Source organism: Mastigoproctus giganteus, unplaced genomic scaffold (assembly GCF_048544385.1).
Source record: "Mastigoproctus giganteus isolate SK-2022 unplaced genomic scaffold, ASM4854438v1 scaffold_15, whole genome shotgun sequence".
Classification (NCBI taxonomy): domain Eukaryota; kingdom Metazoa; phylum Arthropoda; class Arachnida; order Uropygi; family Thelyphonidae; genus Mastigoproctus; species Mastigoproctus giganteus.
The window spans coordinates 7370516-7387125 of record NW_028328292.1 but is presented as its reverse complement, the minus strand read 5'-3'; the positions used below and the strand labels follow the sequence as shown (position 1 = coordinate 7387125).

Here is a 16610-nt window from a genome sequence, read left to right as displayed (position 1 = left end):
ATATGGCTACGAATAACGAGGGAAATGTGAAAATATCAAAGAAGGTGATGACATTAGCGAATAAAATTGAGTTATTAGACAAAATTTCTAATGGTGAAAGTGTCTCCTCGGTGGCAAAATATAAAATCAATGAGTCAACGGTACGATCAATCAAGAAATCGGAAGTAAAAATCTCTAGTGTCCGTGAAAATGCACTAATTGCTTCAAAAATTTGCTCTGTAACTTGTGATGTTAAATTAGAAAATATGGAAAAGGCTTTAAATCTGTGGATAGAAGACCGAATTCAAAATAAAATTCCATTAAGTTCACTCATCATTCGGGAAATGGCAAAACACCTTTATCAACACTTTAGCGAAACTGGTGATAGCACTGGCTGGATAAGTTTTTTAGCTAGCAAAGGCACTGGTTTGAAAGATTTGTTTGAAATTTCTAATAAATATTACATTTAATATTAAATTGTTTCTTATTTTCATTTCGATGTGTTATGCTTGTATTTCACTATGTATATAGTCATATTATGAAGGTACATATAATACATATAGACAAACTATTTTTTCTTATATATTTCATACTTTGGAACGTAACCCCTTTGTTACTATGGGAGGCATAACTCAGTATTCGCGACATTTCTCAGGAACGTTGGTTTACTGTAGTTGGGATTTTTTTTTTTTTTTTTTGGGTAACAAGGCTGTTGTTTCTAATGATGAGTTTTAATCTTATTGTACAATATAGTGTTTCAAGTTTTTCGATTGAATTTTTTTTTTTTTTTTTGCAGTTTTGAACATAACAATAAATTATGACTGATTACATGTCAGAGCTTAAAGTTATTGAGATACTGAGTCAGTTGGGATGATAAGTTATAGTTTTGCCAGTAATCTCAAAATTAAAAAAAAAAATTAGTGAGGTCTCACAGAAATTTATACTTTGGGTTAAGGATTAAAATTAAAAAAAAACAAAAAAAATCTGTAATTCCTTTGATAAATGAAAATGTGATTTGCTGCTTGATGATAATCTGTATAACACAGATTTCATAATTTCAATAAATAATATCGAACAACTTGCTTGCGGTCTCAAGTTTTTGCAAGTGCATTTCATGAGTTATTCATGTAAAACCTCGAAACTAATGATCCATGAGCATACCGTAAGTGTTCCACGAAATGTTCCATCAAAAATGAGAATTTGTTTGCATTTCAATATTTTTATGTTCTTTGAAATAAAAAGAAATTATACTCTATATATAACTGTACTAAAAACAAATTCTCATGATGTAATTCAATTCTCATGATGTAATTCATTTGAATTATTTTGTTTCTAGCCATGAAGGCTTGTTTTGTTACTCATTTTCTTACTCATTTCAAAGTGTTTCATTAATGAAAAAGAGTTAAATCACTTCTCTAAACATATGGGGATAATATAAACTTAATTAAATTAAAAAAAAAAAAAACTAAGCCTGTTCTTTATACAATTTACAAAATATTCAGTACTGCAAAACTGCAGTACTGTTGCCTGATAACTGGTAATTAAAAGAATGGGTACACCCAGTGGCAAAAAATACGTTACCAGAAGCTTAACTCATTTATTATATATGTATACATGGTAGACACATCGTGTCCCTTAGCTTATGCTTATTATGAATTGGAAAAAATCCATATTTTAGTGCCTTTTGAATGATATTCCTTTAAATTTTATTTAGTAGGACAAGATATAAATTATTGTAGAATGTTCATATAACATGTCATGTTAACATTAAGAATTTCCAGAAGAACACAGAGAGTGAGCAAAACAGAAAGAGAGACTGGAAGAAAAGTGAATATTTCTTTATCATTTATTCATTATAAAAACTGGCAAGGAAATTGTTATTTTATGACCTCTTTGAGAACAGATTAATATTTTCAAACAATGTTTCTGAAACAGTTTTTACTGTATTTTTGTACACTTCATTAACTCATGTAATGGCCATATGCAGAATTTATAATAAAAAAATATAGATACTTATTATTTTTCTGTTGATGCATCTCAAATGCAATGAAAATAGAATGCTCTTATGAGTAGCATATATGACTGACTTCGGACCTTCCACTCATGCATTTTTGCACCTCCGTAGCCAGGTGGGAAGGAGCAGCAGTGCGTAGCACATGCTTCTTGATTAAAACGGGGTTCAGCCCGTCACCACCAAATACGGAGGATGCGGAAAGGTCAGGGAATGACCACCGCATATCCCGGAGCAATATGGCCTTAGTTGCTAATGCTCCTAAAAACTAAATAACAAACAAACAACTCATGCATTTGCTTCACTTCATTTTCATTTAGACCCACATGAATGTAAGTGTAAACATGAAGGCTTGTAAGTATAAGTATTGGTTCCAATCAGTGCGTGAAGTCAATCAATAAAAGCAGAAACATTGAAACTAAAGGTACACTCATTTGGAATGACAATACCACAATGATAATTGCAGAATATCCCTTCAAGTTTAAAATAAGTGTTTTTAAATTGTAAATTGATGAATATATATCTCACTTTAATTACACTATACTTGTGTAAATATAATTAGTGTTTTTTTTTTTTTTTTAATGCCATTCTTTTCTTTAAATAAAATTTTCTATTTCCATCATATGTGTCTGCAAAAATTCCTTCCAGACAACTGCATGTCTACAATTTATTTTAGGCAACATTGATTGTTATGCAACATGCAGAGTCCTAGCTGTTTCCTGCTGTTATCTGTTGGAGAATATGGAAACTCTTTTAGAACTTTGTTTTCTTGTCATTTATTTGAGAACTCAAAAACTATATAGCAAAAGATATATATTTGTGTGGATTTAATCGAAAAGGACCATACCATATATGCTACATACCATACTTATGGTATTTTGAAAATTACTTGCACGATCACTGCACCCTTAGTTTGATCTGCAAGATCAGCATAAAAATTGCATTTATTATATGCATAAATAGGTAAATGAAAAAGCAGTTAGTCAGAATTACTGAATGGCATACAACTATAACATTAGTCTCAAAATTTTGGATAATATATTTTGTTAAATAGTTTTGAGCATACTTGAAAATCCTCTTTATGAACTAAATCTGAGTTGTCTACGGCTAAAATTCTTTCCGTTACAATAATTCACATATTGTTAGGCATGTGAATTATTGTAGATTCTTGAAGATTTTTAAATTAATAAAAATTTTAATAAAATATAAATTAAAAACAGAATTAGATCTGTTTTTAATTTATTATTTTTTTTTTTTTAGGTTCTATGATTTTTATTCCTTTAATATAATTCCTGTAATGGGTCAGTTGATAGCAAAGGATTGGAAATCATATCAGTATTTAGTGGAAAGCATTAGAAAGTTTCCTGATCAGGTAATAAATTTAATAATATCTATTATAGTATTAAGTTGATAAATTTTAAAATAAAACTAGGGATGTAGACATTTTGTAGCCTTTATTTGATAATCATATTCAATGATTGGTCCTCTTTGAAAAAAACTTTTTAAGAATCCCTGAATTAATGTTGTGTGTTATAAATTCACACACTAATTTTCATATAATAATGTGGAATTTTAATTAGCCATGCCTTATTCAATTTCTCATTAGCATATACTTTCTTGTTTAACTGGATGTTACTGTATGATGTCACAAATATTGCCAATAATTTTTGCAAGTATCAAAACTCATAAAATGGGGTTCCATCTACCTGGATCTGGATAGCACAAATGTTACAGTTTTGCCAACCACCACCATTACTAGAAGTCCCTTGTTACTCAGCAACACAGAGCATTTTCTTGAACAGATCTGGGAGTTCCGGCTACCACTTAGGGATTTGTTTGTTACTTTTTGACATCAGGCCAATATTCTTTAATATTCTCCTCCACAATGTGAAGATTAACCTGACTAACAGTACCATCCATTTTGGCTTTCTTAAACCACTCCCACTCAAAAAAAGGAGGATACATAAATGGATCCTCTCAGCAAGGGGCACTAAGTTTCTAGATGAATTCAACAACCAGTCCTCAGCCCTTAGCATGGGAAATCTCTCTCTCTCTCCTCGGTGTGCATAATAAAAATTGAGCCGTTTTGTAGTTTCTACCATTTAAGCCATAGAGACAATTGAATTAAACCTATTTGTGCGTAATAGGATTTTTACGTGAATAAATCCCCTAAAAAAGAAGTCTTTGATCATTCAAGTTGCAATATTGGCCCAGTGTTGCTCTATAAAGTAAACACCACTTCTCTTAAAGCGTGTTTATTTATTTACTGCAATGTTGAGAATTTTTTTATTCTAGCACTTTATAGATCTATTTATAATACACTCTCTCTCTCTCTCTCTCTCTCTCACTTCTCCCCACCAGGTGAGGTGGCAATAACTATTGAAATAGATTCAAGGAAGTTGGAGAAATAGTGACAGCACATTACAAATAAATAGGATCACATTTTTTTATGATATGTACTGTTTATTTGTTGCACAATATGGGGGCCACTCATGGTGATAATATTGTAGCTTGAGTCACACCATAATTACAAGTAGACTTATTTAAGCCATGCAGTTCATTTGTTCCCTCACTCTCAGTGGACCTCTTAATTTCTGACCTTGAATCTAAAGTTTTAGATCCCTTTTATTGTAGATGAGCTTAGCAGCTTCCTTACTTTATTGGATATTCTCCTTTCAAGATTGAGCAATATTATAAAAAGTGTACCAAAAACCAGCAGACTCTGGTAAAATGTAATTTCTTCTTAACTGCACTTCACATTTCTTTTACAGCATCAAGGTTAAAATCATTTATTTCTACACTTTTAGAACTCAGTAAGCCAGGCAGCTAATCCTGATGCAGAAATGAGAGTTGCTGTCATCAATTTCACTGATAATAGCTACCCCCCAAAACTTCCTCTTCCAATTCAGTAGCCAGACTTTTAAGGTTTTCAGATTAGCTTCATGTCCAGATTAACTTTCACAGCTACCAAGCCATGCTTTGATTCTCTTCATTCGGGAAATCAGCCACAGAACCATATGAGATACAAAGAAATGCAACAACAAGACTTAAACCTCAAAAGAGCACTTTTCAGTAATAACAAACCTGTAGATCACACACTAAAACATTTCACAGCTTAGAATTCTGGGTGAAAAAACACTAAGTTGGTGTCAGACATGCCTGTTATTCCCAGTCAGATCTAGCATCCTGTTTCTAGAGTTCAAACTTAAAAATCAAGTTGTTTATAAGTTTATGTTTACAAATATTTTTGAATGTTTTATGTAAGTTTAGTTTATGTTTTTAAATATTTGTCCTGTTTGAAATGTGCATGCCACAAGGAGGATACATCATTCTTACTGGGATGGTTTTATTATGTGAATTTTTTTTCAACTTTAATGCCTAATTAATGGAAAATATGCCGATGCTTTGTGGCCTTAGTGTCCTTGTAGCTTTCTGGACCTAGCACAATATGCCTGTATACAACATATGCAAACTACCACTTGTCATTCATTCATTTATGCCGAGAGCCTTCCTTTAATTGCTAAATATTTTGCTCCTTGCCTTTAAAAAGCCCTCTGTTCATTATTTTTGCAACATTAATTCTTTCTTCAATCTCTAACACAATGTTCACATATCTTGTTTTCTGTCTCTAGTACAATTTTGATTTATTTTCTGATCTACATTTCCAGCCTGTGTTGGGATATATGAATGCTGAAAAGTGGGAACAGTTCACTTTTTTTTATATAGCTATATCTGTGTGAAAAATGAAATGTGTAAATAAATTTCCAAACCTACTATTGATATGCATCTTAAATTCTTAAAGGAAGTCAATATGCTGAAGTACACATCCTTGTCTAAGATGTGCATCTTGTATAAGACAACTGCCAGGTGTTTTTAGTCATTAGGTAAATGTGATATATAACTGCCACCTTCAAATAGTAAACTTTATTAAAACAATAAATAGAAATTATGTAGCATTTTGTTACTTGAAACAGAAATACCCACAAATAAGAGATGCAAAATTAAAAGAAGAAAGTTTTTGGGACTGAAAATTAAAAAAAATTCTGAGAATTAAAAAAAAAAGTTGATTACTTAAAGAGATATTGAGTAAGAATGCTATTGTTATTTAGTTTACTCAAGCCATTTAAAGCCTTAAGCACTTTGATCTTAACAGGTAAAATCATGTTGGTTTTTAATGAGCATGGATAATCCACAAATCTCTGGGATGGGGAGCAGAATTTGTAGTTTTGCTGCTGATGCTCATTGGTCGGTAAAATCACAATTGACTAACAATCAATTGTTAGTGATTTTATTGGCTGGTATGCTTATTTGATGAATGGCATTTTATTTTCTGAAGACCTCATTACAATCAACATATAAATTACTAAACAACTGACTTTTTATTTCATATGCCACCAGAGCCCATTCTCCTTCTGCACATATTGCGGCATTACAGCAGTGTAGTAAACTCCACTGTTGTAACACTTACATACACACTACACTCACTGGCCTTCACAAAGTGACACATAAAACACTGAAATTTTTACAAGCAGCATAAGAGGATGCCTAGCTTTTAACTTTTGTTCATTTATGTGGAATGTATTTCTTTGGACCTTTGATAATTTCAAAGCATTATGTGGCTTTCTAATTCCATTTGGAGGAATTACACACAGAGGTCAGCCATACCTATCACTGGGTGAATATGACTGCCAGCAAGTGCTACTTTTAATACATAAAGAAATGTATTAAAAGTATTAAATGTATTGGCTTGAATTTCTTTGTGATTAACTTATATTTCTATGTTTGAGATATCCTCTTACACTGTTATTCCAAAATAATCTTGGGGTGGTGGGTATTGTGAACTCTTAATTCCCACTAGAGCAGATTACATCTGAAAGCCTCTTTTACTAGTCGCTGATATAAATATCTGACATAAATTTGCCATATGTTCAACAAGGAGAATCAATCTGGTTCCTCTTTTCTGAATGGATTTAATTCTCGTTCTGCAAGCAAACAGTTGCATGAGCATCAACTACATCATTAACAAGTGGTGGGGGGTGATATTCTTTTTTTAGGAATTTAAGAAATAACTTCACTTTTTTCATAAGTTTCAAAGAAACTGCTTTATATATGAATGAAATTTCAGTAAAATCATGAAAAGCAAAAACAAAACCCAAATCATGAAAATTAATTACTATAATTAATAACCACTCTTATACCACATGAAATTAATAATATAGTTTATTAAGCTTATAGTCCAAACCACTATACATTTAAAGTGACATTTCGAGCATCTTACCAATACCCATCATCATACCGTGCTGCTGTCAGACTCCTGCTTGCCAATGCTTTCAAAACCTGATGTGCATACTCCAGTAGAATCCTGCAAGGAAATGACAAGATTGGAAGCATTTTAAGCTGTTATAAAAAAAGTTCTGAGAATTAAAAGTAAAGAATTGAGAATTAAAAGGAGTATGCACATCAGGTCTTGGAAGCATTGGCAAGCTGGAGTCTGACAGTAACAGGGTCTGATGATGGGTATTGGTAAGATGCCTGAAACATCACTTTAAGTGTATAGTAGTTTGGACTAATAAACTATATTATTAATTTCATGTGGTATATGAGTGGTTATTAATTATAGTAATTAATTTTCATGGAAAACAACCATGTTAATGTCCTTCCCTAACTATATTAAAACCCAAATCATTAGAATTACATGTGAAGCGATTTGATGGATTAGATCAGTGGTGTCCAACCTATGGCCCCTGGACCGTATCCGGCCTGCGAATAATTTTTAAAAGGCCCGTGCACGGAAAATGAACTAAAACAGCATTTTAGAATCATGCCACTGCATGCAAGGCGAAACTGAATATGAAGATGTACAGGCATGCAAGCGTCGAGCTTGACTGTATGGAACACGCACATGTAGTCCAGTGCAGCCATATGTACGCTAAATACATTTATGTATGTATCAATCTTTTCATATTGTGAAATTCTGCTGTTTTAATATAATTTGTTCCTTGTATTGAATTAAAAAATCATCCTTAAAAATGTTCCCAAAGAGGAACGTCAATTTGCAATGTCATGTTTTTAATCAAAGGTGAACTGAAGACTATTTGTTCATTGAGTGCAATGAAAAAGCAGTGTGTTTGGTGTGCAAAGGGACTGTCAGTTTTTAAAGAATGTAATTTTAAATGACACTGTGATTCCAAGTATAAATCTTATGGTCAATATAAAGGAGTGTTACAATACGATCTAAGCCAGAATGCTGAGAAGTGATATAAAGGAGTGTTGCGAAAAGAAAAGTGTTCCAAGTTATAAAACGAATCAAGAAAACCCCAAAACACACTGACAACGGATCAGTCAAGAAATTTATCTGCAGTAAGTGCCAGTTATCAAGTTGCACATTTGATTGCTTTTGAAAGTAAACCGCTCAGTGATAGTGAATTTGTTGAAAGTTGTGGAAGAAATTTGTCCGGAGAAACAAACAACGATACAAGACATTAATTTGTCTTGATAAACAATTATGCAAAGAGTAGAAGATATTGGAAAGAATTTGTTCAAACAGCTTTTTGGAAATATAAAACAAATGAATTATTTTAGTGTGGCACTGGATGACAGTACTGGTATAAATGACACAGCCCAACTCCTTATCTTCATACATGGAATTAATGATAATTTTGTACCAGTTGAACATTTATCTGATCTACAGAGTATGCACAGAAGAACTACAGGTGAAAATCTTTTTTAAAATTTTTGCCAATCTATTGAAAAGTTATGATTAAATATTAAAATCCTGGTAGGAGTCACAACTTACAGTGCAAAAAATATGATTGGTAAAAACATTGGGTAGAATAATCAAGAAAATGATAGACATCAGAGCTGAACTTCCGATTAGAATTCACTGCATTTTGCATCAAGAAGCTCTCTGCATGAAAGTATTGGATCTCAAACACGTTATGAATGTGGTTATTTCAACTAAATTTTATATGATCACATTGGCCTTAATCACTGTATGTTTCAACAGTTTCATTCAGAAATTGAAGCTGAATACGAAGATGGAATTTTACATTGTGCAGCGAGATGACTTAGTCGTGGCAAAGTGTTATATCGTTTCTTTAAACTGCATCATGAGATTGATATTTTTATGACAGAAAAAAGGAAACCAATAAAACAATTATCAAATATGGAGTGATTGTTTGATCTTGCAATTCTTACAGACATTTCTAATCATTTAAATGCTCTTAATTTAAAACTACAAGGGAAAGGAAAATTGGTCTCTGATTTGTATGGTGACATAAAATCATTTCAGAATAAGTTATTATTTAAATACAAATTGAGCAAGTCAGTTTAGTCCACTTTGAGTGTTGTATTGAGCTAAAAGAGAAACACACATTTTCAAAGAATCGTTGCCTCTCATTATTACAATTACCTTTTGATGAGTTTGAACGTCAATTTGCTGATATAAGATCCCATGAAAAAGACACAAGCTTGTTTGAGAATCCATTTACTTCTATGGCTCAAAACTACAATCCCAGCTTGCAACTTGAAATTATTGATCTTCAAGCCAAAACATGGTTCAAAAATAAGTATATAGACTACGAAAATAAGCTGCTTGAATTCTACAAGGCCCTTCCATCTGAAGATTTTGTTCTAATAAAAGAAAATTCCATGAAAATTCTACTTTGTTCAGGTCAACATATGTTTGCGAGCAAAGTTTTTCACACATGAAATCAAATAAATATTTAAAAAGAAACAGAATAACAGACCAGCATCTTCATTCTGTATTGAGAATTAGCGTCACAAATTTTCAATCAAATTTTGAGCAATTTATCTAAAAATATCCAGCCTCAATTGTCTCATTAAATGTTAAGTTTTGTTCAGTAAATGTTATTGTACTTAATACAATTTTCGAATATTTTCAATTTTAGGTGTATCATTATATTATTTATTTATTCATCTTAATATTGAAAGCAATGATTCTTTTCAGCTTGTAAATTTTGTGAAGTGAGCATTTAAAAGCAAAAGTAAAGTATTTTTAATAAAACAAAAGTAAGTCATATTTCTATAATTTTAATAAAATCTAAAAAAAAAAAAATCACTGACATAGATTTGATACACATAAAAGTGTTGGGAATATGCATTTTTTATATACAGCTCTTGAAAATAAAAAAACGATAACATGAAAATAGAAACTTCATTTTACATGTAACAAGTTATGGAAAATTTAACACTAATTTTTATCGAATCACTAGTGCGGCCCACGAAACAAGTCTATCTTTGAATATATGGCCCCTGTATAGGAAAAGGTTGGACACCACTGGATGAGATCATTATTCCCACCCCCTTCAAATCCAGGGGCAAAATGGTTTCAACATAAACATGGAAAATAAACATATCTCATTCTGTAATTCTGGAGATAGAATTAAATAATAAAAAAATTATTAAAATAAATTAAATTAGGACTATTAAAGTTAAACATAAAAAATTTAGTTATAACATTAATAAATTATAAAAATAAAATAAAATGATAGATAAAAATGAAGTTGAATATTAAATCATATCGAGTTAGGAGGATTATTCTATCCTATCCTCTTCTTTTTTTTTTTGCAGCCAGCAGGCAATGGTCTTAAAGCAGACTTTGCCATTACAAGTTGCATTGGTATTGTACTACTTTCAAACAAATGGCATTGCAAAAAGGTTAACCTGCCATTTATTTAAAAGATAATTCTGATCTGTTATTCAGCAATGGCTAAATAACAGATCAGAATTCTGCTGAATAACATATCAGAATTTTAAACTGAACATTTTAAATGTATTTGAAAGCAGTATACTAATCATGAAAGCAAAGTTTGAGGCCACTTTTGCCATACCCTACTTATGCAGACATAGTGTGGTAAGCAAACACATCATTGACTACATGAGAAAGGAGAGAGTGCTCATTACATGCGATGTGTTGAATAGTGGCCTGAAAAAAGAGTAGTCTTAAAGTTTGATGATGATGATGATGATGATTAGCAGTTGTTAAGAGTTACCTTTCCAGGGAGGTAGTTAAATCTGAGGACATCTGGTAAACAGTAATCACAACAGTGAAAGCCACTGGGGTTCAGTGAGCACTTGATAGGAAGTTACTACTATGACATCACATTTTATTTTGCTAAAAATTCTTTACTTTTTTTTTTTTAATTGCTAGCTTGAAATTCAGGAAGGACTAGATCACTTCCATTAATATTGATATATTAATTAAGAATTCATAAATACTGACCATGATGGCAAAAAAATATATATAATAAATTATGGTAAACCTTAGTAATTTGGACTAATGGGGAAAGAGATAATAATTATTATTATTTTAATGATCCCTAAGCATAACTCATATTTGTATGTGTATATTGTCTGTAGCACTGTATGTTCGAATGCTGATAAACCCAGAATAACTTAGGGATCATTTCAGGAGGGGTTACTTCCTTGGCCTGAGATCGGCTAATACAGCCTTGATTGAAGAGGACTTTTATAAATTCCTCCAGTTGTCGACAGGACTCAAACACAGATCTCTCCAAACAGTTGGCCAAACTGCTAAGGAGGATTGGGTAGTCCTCCTTGACAGTATAGTTTAGCAAACTTATACAGCATAAGCCCTAAAAAAATAAATAAATTACCCACTTAATTTGCCTATTCCATTTGTTAGAATGGAATTTGTTGAAACCTTCTTTAAATCTATTCAAAGTATCCACTTCCACAACACTAGATGGAAGCCAATTATTCTTTGGCTGAAGGCAAATTTCTTCACATCAGCTATCCAGCAGCCGTCCTTTTCCAATTTGTTGTATGTTTTGACTAAGAAAATTAGGATGCCATCAGCAGTTTACTCCACTCCATTTAAATCCTTAAATACATCGTTAAGGTCTCCTTGTAGATGTCTGAATTTACAGAAATCCTAGTCTTTCTTTGTAAAGATATTCTTTTATGCCCCAACTAATCTCGTTGCCCTTCTCTACACCCTTTCCACCAGATCTACATCCTTCCTGAAATGAGGTTTCTAAACCAGATGTGGTATTCCAGAAATTACTTTAGGGACTTTTTCAACATCGCATTGTTGGCTATTGTTAAATGTAACATAAACCTATATCTAGAATGTGTTTGGTGGTTTAATGAGAAATTTTTGGCGATGGATTTGATTCAGTCTCTTCTTCATATTTAGATCCCTGTTTTGGTTATGGCCTGTGTGATTTCTGTATCATCCATAACTGTAACTTCATATTTCAACAAATCATCATTGTATGCCTTCTTTCTATAAATTTTTCATTTTGCCTGAAATTATTTAAAAAACTATGTTCTTCATAATCGTCTTCCAGTTCAAGCCTTTCATTAGCAATATCAACCTCAAGCTAAATTTTTTCCAAGATTTAATAAATTCATTAAAGAGGCCTCCGGAGTTAGGAATTTGATAATTCATTTTTAATGTCACTAACCACTGACTCAAAACTGCATATACAGGGTGATTCACTACCAGTGCAACAAACTTGCAGGAGGTGTAGGGGGCACAAAGACCAATCGGAATCACATAGCATTGCAGGGTCCGAAATGGATTCGTCATGCGGTAGAGGACATTGAACGGGAGGTCGCGGGAACAGCGATCCCGCTGGAAGTCAGCATTTGCGAACCGTTTCTGTTGAAGAAACCAAGTAGCAAAAGTCCTCCAGAGTGGATAATCCGCAGGCTCCAATGATTGGACGTGTTGCAGATGGTATGAACTCATTTGGTTTGTTGACAGTATCCTCCATACAGTGGAATTGGAAATACCCAATCGTTGGCCTGTTGCTCGAGTACTCGTACTGCCTTCTGCAAGATGTAGGACATTCTCCTCATTGTCTGGCGTCCTCGCCATTCGCTCTCGATTCATGGTACCTCTCGTGAAACAACCAGTCTCACGTAACCTTCTGTGCACATGTGCGAAAATCATATGAGGAGGGGCACGCCTGTGCGGGAAACGTTCCTGGTACAAGCGCAGAGCGTTGCGCCCATTACAGTCCGCAGCTCCATACGCGAGGTGCATGTCGGCTAGTTCAACGTTTGAATACTCGTCCATCCTACCGCCTCGGGAACCAGTTCGCAAATGCTGACTTCCAGCGGGATCGCTGTTCTCGCAACCTCCCATTCAACGTCCTCTACCGCATGACGAAGGCATTTCAGATCCTGCAATGCTATGTGATTCCGATTTGTCTTTGTGCCCCTACACCTCCTGCAAGTTTGTCGCACTGGTAGTGAATCACCCTGTATAACTTTATTTACAATAAAACATACTATAAAATAAAATAATATCTTCAAAACTGCATTATACTATAATTAAAACAAAACCGAAATAAAGTAAAATAAAGTGTATATTACGATAATATAAAATCACTGATTAAAAATTTTAAATTTAAAGGTTTGAAATCACTTAAAACCACTACAATAGCTTTTGGCAGCAACAGCTGCCTTCATCAGCTGAGATGGTTATGGGTTATCCACTATATATATACCTACACATATCCCAGAAATTCTGCGACGTCCACTACTAACTTCCTGTACATTGGAAACGGCTAGGGTACGCATCTTTCTAAATTGCTCGTCCCTCCCTAAAATGAGGTACTCAAAAAGGTGGATGAATGCAGCAGTCCTTATCCCTATTAATACTATAGCGTCTGGATGAACATATCCGTATGCTCTCCAGCCACTTCCAGTTCCAGAAACTACTAGCTCTGTCGACAATCAATGCTCCTTTGGCTGAAATATCATGCCCCATTTCCCAAGCATGTTTGGCTATAGCTGAACTTTTATAATCAGCCGTCTTGATGGCTCTATCATGTTCATCTAGGCGATCGCACAATCTACACTGTTTCTCCCACATTCTGAGCTTTCAATCTCATATATGACCCTGCTAGTGTCACCGGTATCAGTGGAATATTTAACCATGGACACCACCGTGTGAAGTCTCCGACCAGGAAGCTGCACACAGCGCATTTGACACAAGCGTAAAATACATGCAATTGGTTCCGAGATACCCAGATAGTAGAGAATGTACCCGGTAGCCCTAGGCATAAAAACATCTGTATGCCCACTATTCGTATCCTTTTGACAACCATCAGTGCTCTGGAGGTAGACACACATCTTGAGGTCAGCCGTAACCCATCTAATCTCGTCATCCCCCTCCTCAGGGGGGCCACCTCCGTAGCCAGGTGGGCAGGAGCAGCAGTGCGTAGCACACACTTCTTGATTAGACCGGGGTTCGAGCCTGTGCCCACCAAATTCGGAGGATGCGGAAAGGTCAGGGAATGACCACCGCATATCCCCGGAGCAATATCGCCTTAGTTGCTAATGCTCCTAAAAAAAAAAAAAAACCAAACCAAATCCTCAGGGGAGGAACAATGTAACCCCACCCTTCCCATCAAAGCCTTGACTACACTTTTCCACTAGCTGTTAGTGACATTAAAAATGATTTAATAAATGTTGAACTTGGCATTTCATTCACCCAGTGCTATGATGTGAACATCTTTGATATTGATGACTTCGGAGTCTATAAAACCTGTATTCTTGTCTTTTTTTCCTAACCAAACTTGGAACACAAAAACTTTCACCATTCTAGATAGAACCCCTTGATTCATGGGCTGGATCAAAGACATTAGCATTAGTTGAGGCATGTGATGCAAGAAAGCAAGCTTATACAGCATCAGCCAAGAAAAAAAAAAAAAAAATCCTTCCCATTTTGCCCATCCGGTCAAATTGGGAAAGTTTTTTTTTTTCTTGGCTGATTTTGTATAAGCTTGCTTTCTTGCATCATATGCCTCAACTGATACCAACGCTAATAAATATCTTTGATCCAACCCATGAATCAAGGGGTTCTAGAATATTACATTGTGGTAAAAATATGGCTTTATCCCATCTAAGTTCCTCACAATTGGGATCTGAAGAAACATCATCCAGAAAGAAAATAGGCTTTTGTACAGAAGGTACAAATTTATTAAAAAAGAGGATAAAAGAAAAAAAAAAATTCTTCGAATAATATATCCATCCATGCTGATTTTTGTGAGTGGTAGTAAACTGGTAAAGATAAACAGTTCATATTGTTTAAAAGCCCTAGGATTAGTTGATGTATCAACAATTTGTAAGTTCTAGTTGGACTGCTGCAAGCAGCTACCATGATTCAATCCTTAAATTTTTTATATCCTAGTGCTGCTGTCTCTGCCTTTTTTGCCATCATTTTTGTAGGTAACATCATGATTCCACTATGCCCCACCCATACTATAATTGTACTCCAATCAATTTCCCTCTGTTGATAAGAGATCTGAAATCTGACATTAAAGAGTTGCAGGTCAATCAGTAGATAATCCCTCCCTGCTAATACTCAATACTGACATTTTTTCTAATGTCCAAGCCATCCTTCACTTGCTGTAAAACTCTGTACCATCAATACTTTAATGCAAGACTAAGGCTTTACCTTTGATATTGCTTTTATAGGTCTACTGATTGGAGTTCTGTAATGGCCCTTGCAAAACAAACTGAGTGAAAATCCTAGAATTTTTCCATTTGTTTTGCCAACAACTAATTCAGCAGGTTTTCTTTTTTTTTTTTGAAACTCACTTGTCTTTCCAGAACATCAAACTATGTTTTCATACAAACAACATTTTTTTTCTTGCCCATATTTTATTAATTTATGTAATATTTAATTAAATATAATGCTGTAATTACAATGACAATTTTGCTGGTGCAAACCCAGCTTGGAACACACACACAACTCACCACTTAGGAAGTAAACAACTTCCTGAGTGGTGAGTTGCACATTAGCCTACAACTGCAACCATACTAGATTAGTATTCACAGCAGTACTGGGGATATCAGACAATATGGGGTTGTGTTGGTTAATACAGGAAGTTAGCTAAGAGTGCTTTTACTGTAATTAAATAAAGGAACCAGGAACTCACAAGCATTATGTCTATGTGGGGACATCAGCACTTGTTAACTCTGCAGTGATCATGTCTCAGTCGCTGATCGCTATTCAGCAAGTTTTCAATGGATGTGCCTATACAATGTGAACAAAAAAAACCCACAAAATTATAAAGTATGTTATGGCTGCTGCCCTTTCTTCATTTAATAAGCAAACATAATAGACAGAAATGCAAATTTAAACATCCACTCAGCTGGTTGATAGGTCTAAACCAGATGCAAATTAACATTAAACTAAATTAAAATCAAATGATTATTTAATACAAATGTTTTTATTGCCGGGATTGTGGTAATATCAATAAGGCTTATCAAAAAGAAAACACTAACCATGTAACAAATACAGCAAATTCACTGTAACATTCTTATAAAAGAGAAGTCCTTTGTTTCTTTCTTCTCCACCCCCCCAGTTTGATTTTTTCTGTTCCTCTTTTGTTTGAATGTTCATGACCACCACTTGGTTTCTTCAGTTTTAATTATCTGGTTTGCATTAATTGCACATAATTTTAATTTAGTTATGGTTTAAACCTGGCTGATGTTATGTTTGCTTATTTAACCTATAGAGGGCAATGGAATTATTTGTTATTCTCTAATTCAATCATATAGCGACATCCATTCAACATGACCGATACTCATTAATGACTGAAATAAAATCCATCTT

General features: G+C 33.8%; 1 protein-coding gene across 1 annotated transcript in view; it reads left to right on the top strand.

Moving 5' to 3' along the window:
* The window catches only part of Coq5 (ubiquinone biosynthesis protein COQ3, mitochondrial), an 80457-nt gene that overhangs the window by 47826 nt on the left and 16021 nt on the right, over positions 1-16610 (top strand). The window contains exon 6 of the mRNA XM_090389370.1: positions 3251-3362. Within this exon, the coding sequence (XP_090245496.1) occupies positions 3251-3362 (112 nt within the window). The remainder of the gene's footprint in view (positions 1-3250; positions 3363-16610) is intronic.